At 41.1% G+C, this 20,753-nt stretch overlaps 1 protein-coding gene across 2 annotated transcripts in view; it reads left to right on the top strand.

Moving 5' to 3' along the window:
* usp43a (ubiquitin specific peptidase 43a) overlaps positions 1–20,753 on the top strand; it is a 189,145-nt gene that overhangs the window by 142,359 nt on the left and 26,033 nt on the right. For both annotated transcript variants that reach the window (XM_070553644.1, XM_070553645.1), the window contains exon 12: positions 5,539–5,658. In XM_070553644.1, coding sequence (XP_070409745.1) covers positions 5,539–5,658 — 120 coding nt within the window. The remainder of the gene's footprint in view (positions 1–5,538; positions 5,659–20,753) is intronic.

Raw genomic sequence — 20,753 nt, forward strand, 5'->3', positions numbered from 1 at the left:
TTCATGTGATATGCAGCTTGTCTGGAATCCACATTAAAACCCACAAGTGTATTGTCTGCTTAATCCCGTTAATCATCAGCCTTTAGCCGAGAATTTAGCCAAGAGTTATTAAACAAGAACAAAAATGGCATAACGAGTACGTGGAAAATATTAAATAAAATAGTCAAAAATAGAGATGAGAGATACAACTTTCCCTCTAGCTTCTTAAAAGAAAACAGGTCCATAGATGACATGATTTTGATCGCCAATGAGTTTAACAATTATTTTTTTAAAGCCTGGATCAGAACTGGTAAGGGAAATTAAACCCTCTAAAAACAGAGCTATTAAATAATATAAATATGGAAATGAAGGATACAGTAGTAAAGGTTTAAAAAACAAACATTCTAAAGACCCTAAAAATATAGACATGGCGTTTGTGAAGAACGTGATTGAATGTGTACATTACTATTTATTTTATACTTAAACAATATTTGTGAGGTGTCTTGCTTGTTAAAAACCATTCTGTTTGCTGATAATACCAATTTTATTTGTAGTGGTGACGACTTGGGGGAGCTTCTGGATACAATTGGTGATGAACTTAATAAACTGAAGGATTAGTTCGACCGTAAAAAATTAACACTGAATTTAAATAAAGTATATATGATAGATAGAATCAGCAATAGATCAACCATTACTAATAAGAAACTCCCGATAAACGATATAGAAATTGAACTAGTGGCTGAAATCAAACTCCTTGGTCTAATGATAGGTGAAAAACTTGAGTTGGAAGAGACATATCAAATATGTAAATTCAAAAAAGTCTAAATCAATTTCATTACTCTTTAAAGTAAAATATTTCTTAAAGTAGTCCATCATTATACATCTTGTACTTCACCTCCATTCTACCATACATGACTTATTGTGTTGGTCTGGCGGTTCTTTCTTTCTTTCTTTCTTTCTTTCCTTTTTTCTTTCTTTTTCTTTTTTCTTTTTTTCTTTTTTCTTTCTTTTTTCTTTCTTTTTCTTTCTTTCTTTCTTTCTTTCTTTCTTTCTTTCTTTCTTTCTTTTTCTTTTTTCTTTTTTTTTCTTTCTTTTTTCTTTCTTTTTCTTTCTTTCTTTCTTTCTTTCTTTCTTTCTTCATCCATCTATCCATTTATTCATTCATTCATTCATTCATTCATTCATTCATTCATCTTAACTGCCTATGTTTCACCAGAGTCTCTGGGTGTTCCATAATAACTGACAAAGTGATCTAGTAGGAGGGCTCTCCCTATCAGGGTAGCCCCCAGAATTTGAAACGTAACGCGGGGTGATCTGTATGCGACATAAAAACTACAACGCTACAGTGGAGGACACAGTAATGACAAGTGGGTTTTTTTCTTTTATCTTTTTTCTTATTATTTTTCTTTTTCTTTTTTCATTCTTTCTTTTTCTATCTTTCTTTCTTTCTACTTTTTTATGACTTGTTTTTTTTTCTTCTTTTCTTTTTTCTTTAATCTTTTTCTTTTTTCTTTCTTTCTTTTTTCTTTTGTTTCTTTTTGTCTTTCTTTCTTTCTTTCTTTCTTTATCTTCTTTATTTTTTCTTTCCTTTTCTTTCTTTCTGTCTTTCTTTCTTTATTTCTTTCTGTCTTTCTTTTTTCTTTTTTTCTGTCTTTCTTAATTATTCATCCATCCATTTATTCATTCATTCATTTTAACTGCCTATGTTTCACAAGAGTCTCTGGGTTTCCTATTATAACTGACAAATGGAGTGGGAGGGCTCTCAGTATCAGGGGTACCCCAGAATTTGAAAAGTAGTGCGAGATGATCTGTATTCGACATAAAAACTAGAATGCTACAGTGGAGGACACAGTAATGACAAGTTGTGCAATGGATCAAAAAACTCACGGTTCGGATCACATCACGGTTCTGAGTCACGGATTGGATCATTTTTTGGATCAGCCGAAAGAAAAGAAAATGAAATTTGCTCTCTTTATTTTTTAGAAAACTTAGTGCTACATGTTTCTGCTCTTTTCTTTTGAATTGAAATCTGCCATTGCTATTGGCTAAGACATTAGCATGTGTGTGTGTGTGTGTGTTTGAGTGTGTGTGTTTGTGTTCATTTTTGCCATTTGTATTATTGTTTTTACAGGGAAGCCAAAATGCTCCCATTCATGTGACTCATATGATGCAGGTGGTGTTACAAGCTGCTCTCTTCCTCCGCCATGACCACTCCAGTGCTTTTCTCATTTAGATTAAACAGGAGGCGCCTTGGCCCCCCACATGGCCAATCCAACCACTTTTGTGCCGAACCGTAGAGAGAGATCCACACCGATCGCAGATAAACGATGATCTGTTGCACCCCTAGTAACTGATATTGGAAATTCTACTTAGTCTGTACCTTTATTAGACTTTAAACCAGAGACCCAGAAAAGGCTGCAGGCAGCAAGGTGAACCCCTCTTGGGATGACAGGAGAGTGTGGGATACTCCACCCCTTAGCCAATCAGTGACGACTTTCTTCTGATGTCACATTTTTGGTTCAGTACAGTATGCATGCAACTATATCAAATGTGACTGTAAAAAAATGGGTGGCAACTAAATACCTGTTACTAGTGGATAAGCCTCGGAATGGTGCAGAGCCAAGTTGAGCCGCGCCAAGTAGGTGATCATGGAAAAGGGCCTGTGGAGTGTCTAGTTTACCAGACATGCATGTTTTTGGTCTGTGGGAGGAAACCACAGTAACTGAAGAAGACCCACACATGCATGAAGAGCCCATCGTAACCCTGCATGGTCACCTGCAACCTTCTTGCTCCAAAAGCAGCAATGAAACAACATGCAGCCTTTCTTTCAGCAACGCCACAAAAAATATAGTTTGCTGAATTGTAACAAGACAACAAGGTTAAATAGGACGTCACCAACTAGAGATGAACAATCTTCTCAAAGAGCTGTTATTGCATAAACTGCAGTCTGCTTTATGCCTTACAATCAACAAAAGTGAAAGGACAAAGACGGGAGAGGAGAAGACTTGAGTGGTGGTTAGAAAATGAGATGTTCAGGTTTTTGCAGCAACATCTCTGGCTTTTCTTTATCGACTCACTCACAGATATTGTGCATATAGCACATAACCACATGGAGCAATCATGTCTTTCCTCAGAACACAGCCAAATGAGTTCTCATGTCGACAACAGCCCTCTTAGGTTGCTGAAGCTTTTCAATGGAGCTGAGAAGATAGCAGCCTTCTGCAGGAGCATTAGAGATTACAGACTCTTGACTTTCTCTTTCATTTGCTTCTTCTCTTTAGTTTGTTTAAAAATCATGAAGAAGCCAGTCCAATTTCTTGGTTTTCTAGGAGGGTGATACATTCCTGCTTGTTGTAATTGTATAAAGTCCTTTTGAAGCTGTTTATAAGCTCCAGCAGTGGAGAGAGTAACAAAATCATCTGTGTTTGTTAAAAGGTTTAGCTGACTTAATTTATAAGAGTTGCATTGATAAAGACACTACCCGTGTAATGTAGCTGACGTGCCAAGTAGTCAGCTTGGTGAAGTTTCTCTATGCACCACACTCCCTGCTGTCCTCACCCTAAACAGTAAATAATAAAGCTGCAGCAAGGCAGCGGAACCTTCTGGATGATGTATGTATACTCTTCGCTCACAAACATTACTAAAATGTTCATTTACTTGTTCATAGGTGATCCAGTTCAGAGTTTTTATGGGTGAATTGTTAACTAATACCCTATCCTACTGCCTGTTGTAGGCTGAGAAATGATGGATTCTTAGCCTTTTTACTAAGATTTTGAAAATACCATTAGATGCATCAGTGTCCCAAAAATCCTGCAAAGTCTACAAGCACTTGATTCAGCTACCTTAAAGCGGCCGTATCACACCTTCCAGCGCAACACAAGGCACAATATATGATTAAATATTACCAGTGGCACTGTTAAGATGTCATATATTAACAATAACCCCTTCCAGCCATTTGCATTAGCTTAGCAAAGATTTGCAGAGCTGAAGGGAAGAAGCAGCTGACGAAGGAACATGCATTCAAAAAGCCTAAAAGTCCTAGTCGTCACACCGGTGAAATGACATCTCTGCATCTGACCCATCCCCGAGAGGAGCGGTGAGCTGCAGCTGTGGCCGCGCTCTGGAACGGTTTGGTGGTTTTAACCCCCCAATCCAGCCCCTTAAAGCTGAGTGTCAAGCAGGGAGGCTCTGGGTCCCATTTTTAAAGTCTTTGGAATGACCCGCTATGGGGATGTTTTTCATGAGGAAATGACAATAGAACATGGTCAAAAGCTCCAAAATGTGGATGTTGCTTGTAGTCTCTCTAAAATTTATCTCCATATTTGTAGATATTTCTTAGTTTTCTAAAGTGAATGCACACTAAGCACATATTTCATATGTTTAGAGCCTTTTCTTGAGCCAGTATGTGCTAAAATGAGCCTCTAGGGCAGGGGTGCCCAATCCTGGTCCTCGAGGGCCGGTATCCAGCTTGTTTTAGTTTTAACTCCTTCAACACACCTGATTTCAATCAGTAGGTGATTAGCAGGCTTCTGCAGAGCCTGATGAGATGCTGCAAAGGTGATTCAGCCAGTTAATCAAGTGTGTTGGAGCAGAAAAACCACAAAACCTGCTGGATGCCAGCCCTCCAGGACCAGGATTGGGCACCCCTGCTCTAGGGTAAGTGAAGTCTCTCTGCCCCTTGTGAGCAGGAGACCCCGTTTACAACTTCAGGTGGCGCTCCCCTGAAGTCTCACAGAGTCGCACGTTGCAGCAATCCAGGTTCGCACGAGCTATAGCTGGTTAGCATTTATTGTAAAGTGTTAATCATTGTGGAGCCTTAGAAGAAGCAAAGAAAACATTTATTTTCCGGAGCTAAAAATGAAAAAAAAATGAACATCTGACCACAATAGGAGTCAAACCAGAGTCGATAAGCATTTTCTGAACCACAAGTGCTCAGAGACACGAGTCTTGCATGTTTTAGATCATGAACACAGCTGATTAGTTTAATTTCGTGGTGAATCACTCCTGTAGACACTAATGAAGGCTGAGAAGACATTTCAGCTGTTAGATTACGACATTAGGAGAGTTTCAGTTTAGTTTTTACGACGGTGAGTTAAAATGGACATTACGGGGTGCTCAAAGCAAGCCTAAACTTCAAAGTTTGTGACGGCCTACATGAGTTGAGTTTTCGTGAGGGTTTCATTTAAATCTATCTTATAATTCATTAAGTATTTATAATGAAGATTGATACAACCAGTTGATGCAAATATGTCTGGAGCTCCAAGGGTGTGTTAGGGTTGACTCAGCTTCTACAACACCGACGTTTAGATCAGCGTGTGTAAAACTGGCTGTTTTAGCGTCTTTTGATATTTGTTATTGTTTATTAGCTGTGGCAGCCATCTTTAATCAGGGTGACTTGATCAGTATAGCTGAACATCCAGATAGGTTCTTTAAACACTGATATTACGGCTCTCTGTAGAAAGGCCAAAGGTGGTTGATGAGGTCATGTCCCGCGATTAAAAAGTTGCGCTGAAGGTTTCGTGTTTCTTCTTTGCTGACTGTTGAATGTGCCGATTCCAGCTCGCTCCAGATGATGCCTGGAAGTGTCCTCACTGTAAGCAGCTTCAGCAGGGCATGGTGAAGATGAGTCTGTGGACGCTCCCCGACATCCTCATCCTCCACCTGAAGCGCTTCAGACAGGTAGGAAAGAGAATATTCCCACTGCTAAAGACAAATGTTTTAGTTTATTCTACTCTGAATTACCTTTTTGCATAGCTGCCTAATCAATGCTTCACTTCATTAAGAGCATTTTGCCATAGGAAAGCCATAAATCTCCGACAAACGTGAAGTTTATTAGGGATTCTCCAGCCAATAACTGAGCGAAATATCTAGTGGAGATGAAAAGGACAGTAAATCACTATAATGTCAGGGGGTGTAGGAGTTGAGATGAATCATTTTATGATGGCCATTGAGTTTAATGTTTTATTTAAAAAGCCATTAAAAAAGGAAAAGGACACAACCCAAGGCCAGAAAAGGTAACCATCTGCAAAATGTGCAAACATTTCCTTTGAGGGAAAATCCACTCCAACTAAAGCTTGGTTTATGCTTGACGCATTCACTTTCCGCGCGGTGATGCGGCTCGCGGATGGAACGCGCTTCACAACTCAGCGTTTATGGTTCATGTGGCTCATCTCTGCCGTGAGTCAATATTCTCCCAAACTGAACGGGGCAGTATGGAGCTCTACGGCATGCACCCAACACTACGTCACAGTAGAAGTAGAAATTACTGTTTACAACACGGCATTCCTGCATTTTTAACAGCGTCCTCGTCTTTTCCGACAGTGCGGGCTATTTCTCTCCAAGAATTATTAACAACATGTTGATCACGGTGATCTTTGAGAGCTGAATCATACAAATGTCTGTATTTACGAACCTCTGCTATACTAGTTCTTGCCGGTCCGCCATGTTTTTTCGCGTCCGTCCGTCCGCGTGGTTAGAAATTTTCCGAGGTGTGCGTAGCGTGGTTGTTAAAATGACGAAACTTTTCCGCGCGGACCTCGCGGACACGTCAAGCATAAACCAACCTTAACCCTTAATGAGACGGGTGAGGTGAGGGGGTACAGTGTTAGAGCAGGATTTTTGGAGGAAGTCAGCTCCCTTCCCCAGCGGCTGGTATCAGCATGTTTTAGTGTTTTGCCTGCTTCAAGACACCTGACTATTTAGGGGGTGATAAACAGACTTCTGCAGAGTTTGGCTAATTGCTTAACATGTGAATGAAGTGTGTTGGAATGGGGAAACAACTAAAACATGCTGGATAGCGTCCCTCGGGGAAGGGAGTCAACTACCCTTGATGTACAGTCATCTTTTGGTTTCTTCTTAATTGTATCCAAACAGACATAGTTACGCTTTATGTCTTTAATTCTTAGGTGTTGTGTTTCTGAATATCAAGTCCTTAAACGTGCCTTTTGCCGAGAAACCTATAATAAACTCACTCTGAGTTTCATAGGAAGGCTGGACATGAAAATAGTCCAATGCCACTATTTGTTTATGTTTATGTATTTAGCAGACGCTTTGTCCAAAGCGACTTACAAGTGATAATCGGCATGTTGCCCTTGAGGCTAACAACAACAACAACAAACAATTTCCAGTCAGTCGTAGGTGGCAGTGAGTCAGCTTGATGAATCATGGAGAGGAGGGAACAAGGAGTGGACAGTAGAGAGGGGGGACGGGTGCAGGGAGGGTGCTAGTTTAGAAGATGCTCTCTGAAGAGCAGGGTCTTCAGGAGTTTCTTGAAAATTGAAAAGGAAGCCGCTGTTCTGGTAGTGCTTGGTAGGTCATTCCACATTTGTGGAACAATGCATGAGAAGACTCTGGATTGTCCTGAGCGTGGTGTAGGCACTGCTAGCCGACGATCCTGTGATGACCGGAGCGGCCGAGACGTAAGCCTTTGCAAGAAGACAAAGTATGAATGAAGTTATAGTTGTATAGATCACAGGTGATGAATAGAATGATGGGATGTTAGCTAGATGTTTTAGCAAAGCCTTTCAAGTATCTGAGAGAGATTGTGGAATCTGGGTGGTACAATCTGTTTAGGATGGTTTCAAAATGCTTGATCACTGGTTGGCCAAAACCAGGATGCAGCGGAAGAACTGACTAGATCAGGAAGTAATTCCTGTATATATTAAATGATGTTTACAAATTCTAGACCAATCAGAATTTGACACGTTTACATGGCATTACCAAAATACCTCAGAAGTCACGTCTTCAGTCAGATACTCGGAGGGGTTAACTTTGGTGGGTTAACACTAAGATGTGAAGTACAAATGTTATAACATTTATGTGAAGCAAAAATGTTCGACATTAATGATAATCTTATTATCACGTGTATGAGTATACTGATAGATAAACTTGTTAAATCAACAAATACTGTTCTGGTGCAGTTTAAGATCTGAAATGAATCATTACAGGAAAACTATTCAATTTAACACATCATTCATTAATGCACAGAATATTCAAAAACTTTGAGATTTTAACATCTTGTCCATTCAACACATTTGATCTTATCAACCTATAAAGTTGTAAAGTCATTTATGATTCAAGAAAGATGAACTTTATTCAGAGGGAAAGTGCAGAAGTCTCGTCTTCCGCATGAGACCTTGAGCAAAGATGTTATGGCTTCCTTGTTTGGTAACAAGTCTTGTGCAGTGCTTTTTTGTTTGGAGTGCAGAAAGATGGGGTGTTTGTCTGCAAATTAAAAGTTAATTTCTGGCCGTTTTGATGAAAACTTGACCTTTGGGTACTCTACATATCTCATTCATTACGGCAACCCTCTGAGGAAAACCTGGATTCCTGCAGCAGCAGTTTGTGAGGCTCATTTAGTTCATGCCAAGTTCTTGTGACTATCTGTTGTAATGGTAATAGAGGGTAAACTGGGTTAAGTAAATAGCTTGAAAAGCTATTTATATTTTTACCACTACTTGCGACCAATAGTTGGTGATACTCTATTTAACTAGAATGTCACCTGCTTGGTCTTATTGTTTTAGTCAGAAGATTCTAAGATTCTTTTATTCATTAAGGGATCTTACACACTAATTAGAGAAGATGTCTTTAAAAACATTAATCTTAGTGAGTAGTTTTGTTTTAGCATTCTCGTTCAAGTGTCTAAACCCTCACTAACCATAATAAATAAACAAGGACACTGATTAATGAGGACTTTCCCAGTTTTGCAGTAGCAGTGAGTACTTATCCGTGTTTTTGGCAATCACCCACGGGTAAATAACGTTGTGACTCAGCTCTCGGAGCTGACTCCTGCCTTTAGCACAACCACCGCTTTCTGTTTTCAGAAGAGATCGGCTCACCTTTTCCTCAAACAAAATAATCGTAGGTCTCCAGACTTTTAAAGCCTTTTATTTTTCTTGAGTAATAGGTCCAGGAATTTCTGTTAAATAGGAAGAAATGTCTGCCCATCAGATTTGTGAAAATATCACCTTCAAGTCAGACCAACGCTTTCCATCATCTCAAAGCTCATTCAGGCTTTCTCATTCGTGCTGCTGCTATTTGCCAAGGTCTAGCAATTTTCTCTTGCAGATTTCACCCAAAAACCTTGGTTTGCTTTCATGCCCGTTGCTCTTGGATTTGTAAAAACAGTTTTATGTTGCCTTTGCTTCGGTAGCTTCTTTGAGTGAACAACCTCTGATACAACTTTGATTCTGTGCTGTTTATTTATTTTTTAATAGTCTGTAACCATAAATCCTCTGATCAGTTTAAATGTGTCCTAGAATGTAAAACCACATTTACCTTGTTGTTGTTGGATAAAGGCAGTTTGGGGTATGTAATGTAGCATACCAAAACGCCTGTGCCATCTCCGACCTGCTATGTAAATTAGTAATGTTGCAACGGAAGCTGAAAAACTTTTTATTCAGAGAAAAACCCGATTTAACACATCATACACCACCTTACACATGCATGTCCCAACCTACTTTAATGTCTGCAACATATAAACCTTAGTCACGGAAATGCTAACAGCAGAACAATGCTAGGCCGAGCTACTGCTAATGCTAGTGTAAGCTACTGCTAACGCTAGTGTGAGCTTCTGCTAATGCTTGTGTTAGCTACTGCTAGTGCGAGTTAACGCTATGACCCTTGTTGGACATGAGGAAATCAACACAGAATAATGTCAGAACACCTCTCACGTTCCAGGATGTACTGGAAATATCCGGTCTATGAATGAATGCCAGATAGACCCACAGCTTGTATTTCCTTGTCCCTGACCCCCTACCACCACTATAACCTAACCCCGCACCCCGACACTAGCTGCACACACCTGGTCCAACAGGAAACGCGCACCCTGTAGCAGTGTTTACTGCTTTAGGCAGCTATACAGCCATTAGGGTAAACCAGCCAATAAGCTGCTCTTTTAATAATCATGTCCTAGGGCAAACCTGTATTTCCTTTGTAGGGCTGTATAATTGGACTGTGTTTGGCCATTTATCAGGGTTTTCACAGCATCTGTTCCTTCATGGGGGTTTTATTTGCTCGCCACTCAAGGCTACCAGGGCGTCAGATTCAGATAACAAGAATTTGTTTGGGTCAGGCTGAGATAATTTTCCTCTCTGCCTTCAGTCTTTAAACTGATCATTCCAGTCCTTCAATGAAGCCAATTTTGGGTTTTTAAACTTGTCTGTACCGTCGAAGCTGTTCTAGGGTACCTTAAAAAGGATGGTGCCTATTTTCCCTGACAATAAGGGGCAGTATATACCTAAATAATTGCAAGCAAGCGGTGTTTTTGTGTTGGAGTAAGGTCTTGCCAATGAATGGTCATTAGGGTAAAAAATTCCTTGGAGCACAATTTTTGAAGAAATGCTTTATCAGATCGTTGAACCTCCAGCAAAACGACGAGCACATCAGACTCCCTTTCATCACTGGCAACGAGTGAAGAGGTAAATGTGTAAAACAACAACCTTTATGAATAGTGAAAGTTTAGTAACCGCGTGTTATGAATCAGTAAATGCATTTGGTCCTCACAGGATTCCGTAGAAGCAAAAATGGCATCTATTATGGGGTCGCCCAGAGATTTAGACCCTGTCTTTGTATTTTAGACCTGATTTTTGTGGTTATATGTCATGAAGCAGCCAATACTTTTCAACAACTGGGCATCATTTATTTCATTTTCAACAACATTTTAATGGATTTTTCCAGAGTAACAGTAAAAACTACACATTGTCTCTTTAAAATATTAAAATACCTTTATATCTGTATATTCTCCACATTCAGATTTACAAACTATTTTCCATTTACTATGGAACTGCAAAGTATCATGACCAGGAAAGCAGGTGTTGCATGTTGTTCCGTTTCACCGTCAGCCCTGTCTGCAGAGGAAAATCCTTTTGATCCATCTGGCGGCACTTCCACACGCAGTCGGGCTCCCTGTTCTGAGAGAACACTCTGTCCATAGTACATTTCATTACAGACACCTTAGAAAGGCTTTAGGTTGAAGTGGGAAAATTTTAAATATGTGGGGAAGTATTATTCTAAAATTTGCAATTTAGGCAGCAAATCTCAGTTGAGCTATATGTAACATCACATTTCATGTTTCCTTTTATTTTAAAAACATCTGGATTGCAGGATAACCAGGAAGCAGAAAGAAAACTGCCTGGCTGGTACTTATTAAACCCCTGACTGACAAGAATCACGTATACCCAACATCGTCTCAAATCTCCTAAGAAATTTCCTTTTCCCCTGTGGCTTTTTCCATCTTGAAAATGTGTTTCATTTTTGTCGACTGTTTTTTTTTTCTTCTCCATCCTACATTTGCTTCTCTGTGTGAGATCCATCCACAGGTTGCTTCTTCGGTCCAATGCATGACTTACGGTGGCCATGGTGAGTCCTTCATCTCTGTCCTCAAACCCAGCGCTGCCCAACATCACTGTATTTATTAAACTTAACTAAGCAAGACTTTTAAACTTATTTTACCATTGTGTTGCGTTAAAGTCCGGTTATTAGTCAGTAAAGAAAGGATGTTGGTAAATATTTTCTGTTTGACAAGAAGGGATGCACCGATCAGGTTTTTTGCTGCCGATCACCGATACCGATATCAAAGAATGCTGATCACCGATACCGATCACGTGGATTGGCCAGAAATTTTCTACAACATCATGAGTGCTACAAACTACATAATCTGGGAATAAAGGAAATGTAACCTAATCTAAAATGGTCTGTATTAGAGTTGTCACGGTGTGAAAATTTAACCTCACGGTTATTGTGACCAAAATTACCACGGTTTTCGGTATTATCGCGGTATTGTTTTTAAACTTGGTACATTTTCACACAATTAAATACATCCTGTAAGTCAGGAAATATTGTCCTCAGTTTGTGTCTAAATGTTGCCTAAAATGTGTTATTTTGTAATTATGTTGTTTATTTGTTTACATTTTTTCCCTTTAGTCTTTAAAATACCAATATTTGCCCATAACTTCTTATTTTATGTCTGTTTGATGTCATCATTTTAAAAATATTAGATCAGATGATACTCAGTACTCAAGTAGCCTTCTAGTCAGATACTTTTTTACCCTTACTTGAGTAATAAACCCTATATCAGGAAAATATCGTCCTCGGTTTGTGTCCTTCCAGTGAGCTTTGCAGATGTTTGAAAATGTCATCAGGCAGTAATCGTTGTTAAATTCATAATTATTCTCGGAGAGAGACCAACTCTTATCTGCCCCTGGGAGCCCCGTAATGCATAGCGTCATTTCAACATGGCGGTGTCCGCGACACGGTTTATATGCAGGTAGCGGCGCTGCGGCTGCTTTATATAGCGACTCGTTGCATTCTCCCTCAACCCAAATCCTCGGATCACGCATTTTAGATAAAACGCTAACGTTAGCTTGCCTTGCGTTGACTGTAGAGTTGTGGGTGATGGTCACGCAGATGTGTCATGAGATTTGAAGCGTTGCTGCCTTTCACAGACACTTTTTCTGCTCGTGCTGCAAACAGGATAGCCGTCTTCTATCAACTGTCCCTCGGCATTCTTCAAATATCTAAAATATGCCCGTACTTCCCACTTTGTCTTCTTTGAGGGATAATAAATGTCCTGAGCGCTGCCGTCTCCTCCTTTGACAATTATTTCAGCTTTAGCTTCAAGAAAGTTTTGGTTGTAAACAACAAAGTGTGCATGTGCCGCCGGCAACTTCAGCAGATGATACGGTGGCTGGTAAGGGTCACCGCGCCTACACCACAGCCACCGTAATCCACCGAGATAATTTAGTTTAAAAAAAACAAGACGGTTATTATTAGTGTCAACTTTTTTTTTATCGGGATTTACCGCTACACCGGTTACCATGACAACCCTACGGCTGATCGGTCTGCTTTGATCTATTTTGAAAACTCCGATCAAAACCGATAGGGGCGCTATCGGCCGATTACCATCAAATGCTGATCCATCGTTGCATCCCTATTGACAAGAAGAATCGGTTACTTTAGACTGAACACAACAGCTGTGGCTGGTGCATCTTCTGCCTGTGCGAGACATTTTTATTGAACATCTAGATCTGGTCTGTCTGCGGGTCAGTCAATCCCACACTCCGTGAATGTTGTTCAGAACAAGTTTCTGTGTTATCCTGATGGAAAAACCAAAGGGAACAGCAGTTTGCTTCAAGCCCAGATGCTCAAATGTAATTATAGGAAGAAGAAAGTGAACTTTCTCAGTGTTTTATGTATTAGAAAATAAAAAAATGGCTGTTTTTCTACTAAGTTTGTAAACTAGTAAAGGGAGCAGATGCATTATCTCCCTTATTGCATCCTTCTGTGCTGCTTTGTGGGTCTCCTCTGCCTCTTAAACACTCCAAATGGGAGTAAAACTCATCCATCCATTTTCTGTCTGGTTGGTTTCTGGAACAACAAGCTTCTGTGAACCAATTGAAAATGAGCTCAGAACCACCCCTCACCTGTAAATGCTTGTGGAGGCCTTTGCTCTGGACATAGAGGAGCAGTGGCTCTAATTTGAGCCTCTCCTGAATATCTAAGCTTGTCACTTCACAGCAGCCAATCAGGGGGTGGGTGGGTGTATCCAGCAATGAATTAGTAGCATTAAAGGTGTGGTTCAGTTCAGTGCGCCTGTTTCAGGAACGAAAAGTGATCCAGATCAATCTTATTTCCTGATATTCTGACATCTCACCTCTGATTGGCTAACAGCAACCCAACTCTACCACTGACTCCTTTGCTCTGTAACGCTGATGTTTGATCACAAAAATAACACAAGCCCAAAGGAGTTCTGCTGTGTGGTGGAGTTGCTAATGCTAATTGTTAGCTCCTACTAGTCGAGACATTCTCTGCTGCTTCCTGGACGCTAAACCAACAACAGCCTTCCCCGTTGTGAGTCAAGATGGGTGAGTCCTTGAATGTTAAGTGACAGTGTGACATCGATCTGTCAGGCTTTTCTTATCCTAGAGTTTCACCATCTGTTTTCTATCAGAAGCTAATGCATGAGATAGGTGTAGGAGACTATTTTCATGTTCAGCCTGCATGAAAAACTCAAAGTGACTGGTTAGAATCAGAAATAATGAGCAAAATGTGGTTTTTCAGTGTTCTACATCTTTAAAGTGACAAATCCCTGGAATGACTCATTCTGGAAGGCACTAAAACGGTCAAGGATTGAGTTAGTGTGATCACTTTTTGTAAGAGAGACTTTGTTCAAAGAACATCCTAAACATGTTTTGTTGTGGACATAGAACTATTGTAACCCGTTTTAAAAAGGCACATGTCTCCTTTAATTCCATATGAAAACCCTGAGCTTATTCAACACAAACCAAAACAAGCTGGCTGCTAAAATATAAATCCTCTTTCTGCTTCCACAAAATTCAACAGGGAAAATATCAGTCAGGAGCCTCCGATCAGGTGTCCTAAATAACTGACCGTTGTCATCAGCCACTAGGAATTTATTGGGCTTGCTGCTCTGGAGCTTACAGGTGAGTATGAACACACAAGGATTGATTTTAGAGAAGCAATTCTGTCATTCGTATCAATCTGAAATGGGTCAAAGGTCGTTTCCTGACATATTTATAGTAAATGCCTCTATATGACATTCAGCTAGCTGCCAATCTTCCCAGCAAGTCTGCCCGTTTTCAGACTGTGCTGTACACAGATCTGTGACCGTCTCAGACGCTACAGACCTCCGTTAGCTCGGCAACGTTTCAGCACAAGTTTCACTTGATTCAAAGGTTGTGGACAAAAAACATCATGACATGAGATTTCAGTTTGTTACCTAGCATTATGTTATGTTGGAAAGATAGACTCTGTGGACGCCTGTTCCCAAGGTGGTGCCCATACTCACTTCCTGCCTGCCTCTCTCTCGGCTGGTCGGCATGGTGCTGTTATGTTTTAATGCTGTTGAGACGCTTCTCCTTTTCTTGTTTTTAGAAGCTTCTATTTTTATTGATCTGTGGATACCCACAACCCTCTACCCATGTTCTTCTGTTGGTCAAAGCACTGCAAAAGATGAGGAAAGTTGAGAGGCCTGCTTGGTTAGGTGTAGGATGTAGCTTCTTACCAGCTCAGTCTATCCCAGCATTCACTCTACTGTCAGACCAGCTGGATCCGGCATGTTTTATGACCGCTGATGACTCCAGCTCACTCTCTTCAACTTCCTTATAAACCTTATGAAGCAACACATTCTCACACCATAAGCGTCAGAAACAAACGCTTGGTCAGCCACCCTCCACGTCAGACCCCAGACGCCAAAAGTGCCCTTTTTCGTTACTTATGTGCGAAAAGGGTTTTCCCCTTTTGTAACTGCAGATCCCAATGCAGCGTAAAACCGACGTGATGAGATATCTGCTGATGCGGCACCGAACCAGCTCGTTTAACCGCACCTAAACCTTAACGTTTCACTATTTATAACCTTCCCCTCACCCTCATCCTAACCTTAGCCCTCTTGCTACCTAAAACGTTACTCTCACTGTGATCAAGCGTTTGTTTCCCCTGCATTCTGACTCTGACAGTCAGAGTCTGACTGTGAATTTTCATATTTGCCGCCCAAGGGGAACGTTAGAACATACCATCTGGCGAGGGGGAGGTTACACATACCCTCTGCTTTTAACCTCCACCGTGGTAGTTGAAACCTCCCCCTCGCGTTGGCTCGGTCCAAACTCGACCAATGACGAGGCGGCTCCTGCCTTTCACTTCATAGAGCCGGCTTTCACAGCGACCGACACATCACTAACGTGTTCGCTAGCAAGATGGTTAAGGTTAGGATAGGGGTGAGGGGAAGGTTAAATAAGAGGATACGGTTAAGGTGAGGTACAATGAGCTTGTTTGGTGCCCTGGCTGCGGACATCCCATCGCGTCAGTGTAACGCTGCGTTGGGATCTGCAGTCAAATAAGGGAAAAACCCCTTTTCGCACATAAGTAACGAAAAAGGGCACTTTTGGCGTCAGGGGTCTGACGTGGAGGGTGGCTGACCAAGCGTTTGTTTTTGACGCGCTGGGAGTGAGAATGTGTTGCAAGAAGATAATGACTGTGTGGCTGATCTTTATCCTCCTCTAGGGTCCATTTTCAGACGATATTCAGATGCATCTCCCCCTAAACAACATCAAATCTCTAGATGTTTGCTTGGAAGAAATAAAATCCTGGATAGCTTTTAAGTCTTTTCAGTTTTAACAATAAAAAGACAGTTAGTTCTTTGTACTGTAATGGACCTGCATCCATAGACGTGTGCTCTCAGCCAGCGTATAGAGCATAGGTTTAAAATAAATGGAGAGTTTAGGACAGGGAGAGAGCTGTGTGGACAGTTTGGTTGCAAGTCAGTCATTTTTTTCACACAGCAGAAATGCCTTCTTTTTTCTTGTACTCACACATTTATAAAGTCCTCTCGTATCATATTAGTGTGTGTGCGTGTGTGTGTGTGTGTGTGTGTTTGGGAGATTTATCTTCAAAGTGTGAAAGCAGCAGACTTTCAGATCAATTAAAAACATGTTAACATGTATTTGTCAACGCTAATTCATTAAGATGATGACTTTGACAGCCCTACTTACTGTAACTCTTTGTGTGTTGGCATTAGCCAGTCTTCTCTGTAGTGATTAAATGAGAACTCCTGTTTTATCCTCGATGCACCGGCTGCCCGTCTGTTTTAGAGCTCAAATTTTAACCTCTTCCATGTTTATAACATATTGACCTTTCTCAGTGGTCTAGTGGTAGCGTGTCCGCCCTGAGACTGGGAGGTCAGGGTTCGATTCCTGGTCGGGTCATACCAAAGACTTTAAAAAAAAATGGGACCCAATGCCTCCCTGCTTGACACTCAGCATTAAGGGGTTGGATTGGGGGGTTAAACCACCAAATGGTTCCCGAGCGCGGCCGTGTCTGCAGCTCACCGCTCCCCCTGGGGATGGGTCAAATGCGGAGAACAAATTTCGCACACACACCTGTGTGTGTGACAACTAATGGGACTTTAACTTTAACTTTATAAGTCATTGCGGGCGCTCTTGGCTACTGCACATTCACTCGGGCCATCTGACCAGCTGCTCCCGAATCATGGAATTCTTTGCTGGCACATGGAAGACATACCTGCTGGAAACTTAAATCATCATGACAGACCCACCTCTTTGCTTTGGCTTTAGACCCAGTAGGATTATTTTCACGCTTTGATTTTTAATGACCTTTGTGTGGTTTTAAATTAAATCTTTTTTATTGTTTTCATCCTTTTTGAGGATTTTTCTGCCCTTGTGTTTGACACTTTGCTCAGTGTTGGTTGCTTTATGAACTGCGTTGGCTTGGCTTGGCCGTCTCTCGCCCTCCGAGATACCATCCTGATTTCTGTTCTCAGCCCAATCACTCCTACCTGTCTCTGTAACTCCTCAGAAATAGTTACTCTCTGCCAGGGGTGGACTGGCCTATCTGGCATTCTGGCACTGTCCCGGTGGGCTGCTTAGACAAGTGGGCCAGTTGCCCAGCTTGGGCCGTCCCAGACCAAACCCCCGTCTCACATGCGGTTATAGAGACAAGCCCGCGAGCAGCACAAACAATACCCCGTCCCTCCCCCCCACATTTGGCTGGATAGACGAGTCGCGAGCAGCAACCTTCCCTGCCGAGGGCCGACGGTTCATAAAAATGCCAGGGCCAAATTTTGGTCCCAGTCCAACCCTGCGCTCTGCTGTTTTAGAACAGTTGAAGAACGGCTTCAACTGTTCTAAAACAGCATATAAAGTATGGCTGTGTGTAGGGATGGGTACCGAATTCGGTACTTTTTAAGGTACCTACCGAATTCCATAGAACCGACCGAGCACCGATTCACGTCATTTCAAACGGTGCCTCGTTTCGGTACCCGTCCGTCATAACGATAACTTGCCTAGACAGCTGCGCATGCGCAAGAGCGTTATGTCGTCGGTCCCTGCGAGCCAGTTGTAAACAGAGCAGCATGGTAGAAAGAACGCACGCTAAAGCTTGGGTCCACTTCACTAAATGTGATGGTTAACTGGGTGATGAAACCAGCGACAGACAACGATCTAAGTGAGACATCCTCATCTTAATCTGTTCCGGTAAGTAAATAAAATGTTTAAGATAACGTTAGCTTGATATGTTAGCTTCCGTTTCGCTAATGGTGCGTTCGCTTTCTCCTCGGAACTCCGATTTTCCGCCTAGAAGAACATGAACGCGCTCTAAAGTTTGGCTTCACTTTACTAAATGCGACGGGTGATTGGGTGAAGATGAAACCAGCGACAACGATCTAAGTGTGAGGCATCATCGTTTTAATCTGCTCCAGCAGTTAAATAAACTGTTAAAGATAACGTTAGCTTGATATGTTAGCTTCTATTGCCACCGTTGTTATCAGCTAATGGTGCGTTCGCTTTCTCCTCGGAAATTCTAACTTCCCAGTAGGAAAAATCAAATGAAAAAAGACGGCAAAAGGAATGAAGATACTCAGTAAATTTAGTTCACAGTAAAGATATTTGCTTCAGTTTAATTATCAGCTTATAAAACTACAAGGACAATGTTAAAATACAAACAGTTGAATGTTATTTATCGTGATATTTATCAAATATTGTTATATAGAGAGAAAAATATATATTTAATTATAAAAGAGAATTAAAATAAACACTCAAAAGTATCGAAAATTGGTACCGTTAAGTACCGGTATCGATTCGTAGGTACCGGGAATTAGTACCGGATCGATTCAAATGTCAAAGGTACCCATCCCTAGCTGTGTGGTTATTTATTTATTTTTTTTTGCTGTCGTCACTCCTTTAGTTTTTACAGAGGTTTCTCCTGTGTGACCCCTGTTGCTGATGTCACTGGCTGTGATCCAAAACCAGGCCATCATCAATCCACCATGCTGCTGTCAGCCATGAAGAGGTCTCATTTCCATTTAAATCCGAGTCAGATTTTCTCCAAAGACGCAGACTTTGACTCCCTTTAGTCAAAAATGTTATGTAATCGAAGCAAGATGCGGCATTTCTGATAAATTTCTAACGGCCCTTTGGTAAAAGTTCATTTTTGTTAGAAATGTTAATCAAATAGACCTTCGTGCCGTTGATGTTTTAACTTCACACTACCGACAGAAGCTGCAGCTTCGTTGTTTTGGTAGGCATTTAATTTTAAGGATGGCATGCAGCTAAATATTTGTCTTGGAAGACGCTGCTTCTAATCTTCTACATGTTTGAGTTGCCAGAGTTTTGTCTTTCATTTATTTTCTTTTATTTATAAAAAAGCAGAAGATGTTCTTTCCGTCACCAAACCTCTGCAGCAGCAGAACTGTATTTGAATGGCTTTCTGAATCAAATGGCAATAAACCCTAAAACGTCTGCATGTCACGTGTGTCTCTAACAAACCACTGACTCCGTCAATCAGCCGTGAACGGATTTGCAGAAGTGGTGGAGGTCAGGGAGCTTGCCTCTAACATTCAGCATATTCACACCCTTCAGTCGGGACTTAGAGACCTGGAGTGCAGCAGAAAGTTTATAATGAATAGTTCTTTGAAACGAGGCTCTGAATCACACTGTGAACAGAACATTCTGCTGAATTTCTCTAAAGTCAAATGAAGCTCGTAAGTGAGACACGATGATGGAAGTGAAACACTCGGGTCCTTTTAATGAAAGCTGAAATCTTGCTGGGACTTCGGCATGAACAGCCTTCAAAGTCTCATGAATGTAGGCTGAGAGGTTTGATAGCTGTTCTTGCTGTTTTTTATTAATTTATTTTCAGTTTCCATGTCTGGGTGCATTTTAAATACTTACTTTTGCACATTTCTTCCACTTTTGTGGAATATCTAAAGAACAAATGGATCGATTTGAATGTGTAGGGTTTGGTAAATTGAGTGGTTTAAGAGCTCAATATATATATATATATATATATATATATATATATATATATTACCTCTACTTATGAACAAGCTGTGATACTCTATCTAAATATAGAATATCAACCGGGTTCGTCTTTATTGTGTTTAATCAGAAGATTCTAGGATTCTTTATTTATTAAGGAATTGGACACTCTTCGTTTTGATTCAGAAAAGAGTCAGGTTTATAAAAGTAAGAATTAATTTTACCAACAATTACAACATGACAAGTTAACTGACATTTACTGTGATGGATGGAACTAGATGTGATGGATGAACTATGTGTGAATGCGATGTTATCAGAACTTCCGTATCTAGGAGAGTTGAGTTCTGGGTGTAAAAGAATTTGGTTTGATTGATTGAATCTTTATTTTGAACATATTAAAAAACAGTACATAAAAATAAAGGAAAAAAATAAACAGAGAAAAACAAAAAACAGAAACACACTACAAGTAATGTTCAAAAAGGAGCAGGAAGAAGCTTAAGCTTGTAATGAAAGTAGCAGTGGGCAGCACGGGCAGAATAGCTTGCCCTCCAGACAGAACCTGAAAACACCACCAGTAGGCAATGACTTATAAAAGGATACGCTTTATTGCACAATATATGAGACACAACAATAAAACACCATGGCCCAAGCCCTCTCTCCTAAAACCAACAGTCCAGCATGAATCACACAAGCAGCGGTACTTAGCTGTCTCAGATGTGGTGACCCCCCTCCCCAGGGTCTGAGCTTCCAACGCCGTCCAACGCCCCGGGGTGCAGCTTGCGAGGACGGCGGTAAGTCCACAACATGAGTCCAACTGCCTGAGTCCGTAGCGGCAGATATCGGCGTGGTCTCGGCATCCACTATGCCCAGCCCTCGCTGCCTAAAGAAGGCAACAAGCCTTCCCTCCTAGCACTGGAACGCTGCATGCCTGTTTAACCGTCTTCGTCGCCGGCAGCCCTACCCGACTGCGAACGACCCCACCCCCCA

This window comes from Nothobranchius furzeri, chromosome 7 (genome assembly GCF_043380555.1).
Source record: "Nothobranchius furzeri strain GRZ-AD chromosome 7, NfurGRZ-RIMD1, whole genome shotgun sequence".
NCBI classification, from domain to species: Eukaryota; Metazoa; Chordata; class Actinopteri; order Cyprinodontiformes; family Nothobranchiidae; genus Nothobranchius; species Nothobranchius furzeri.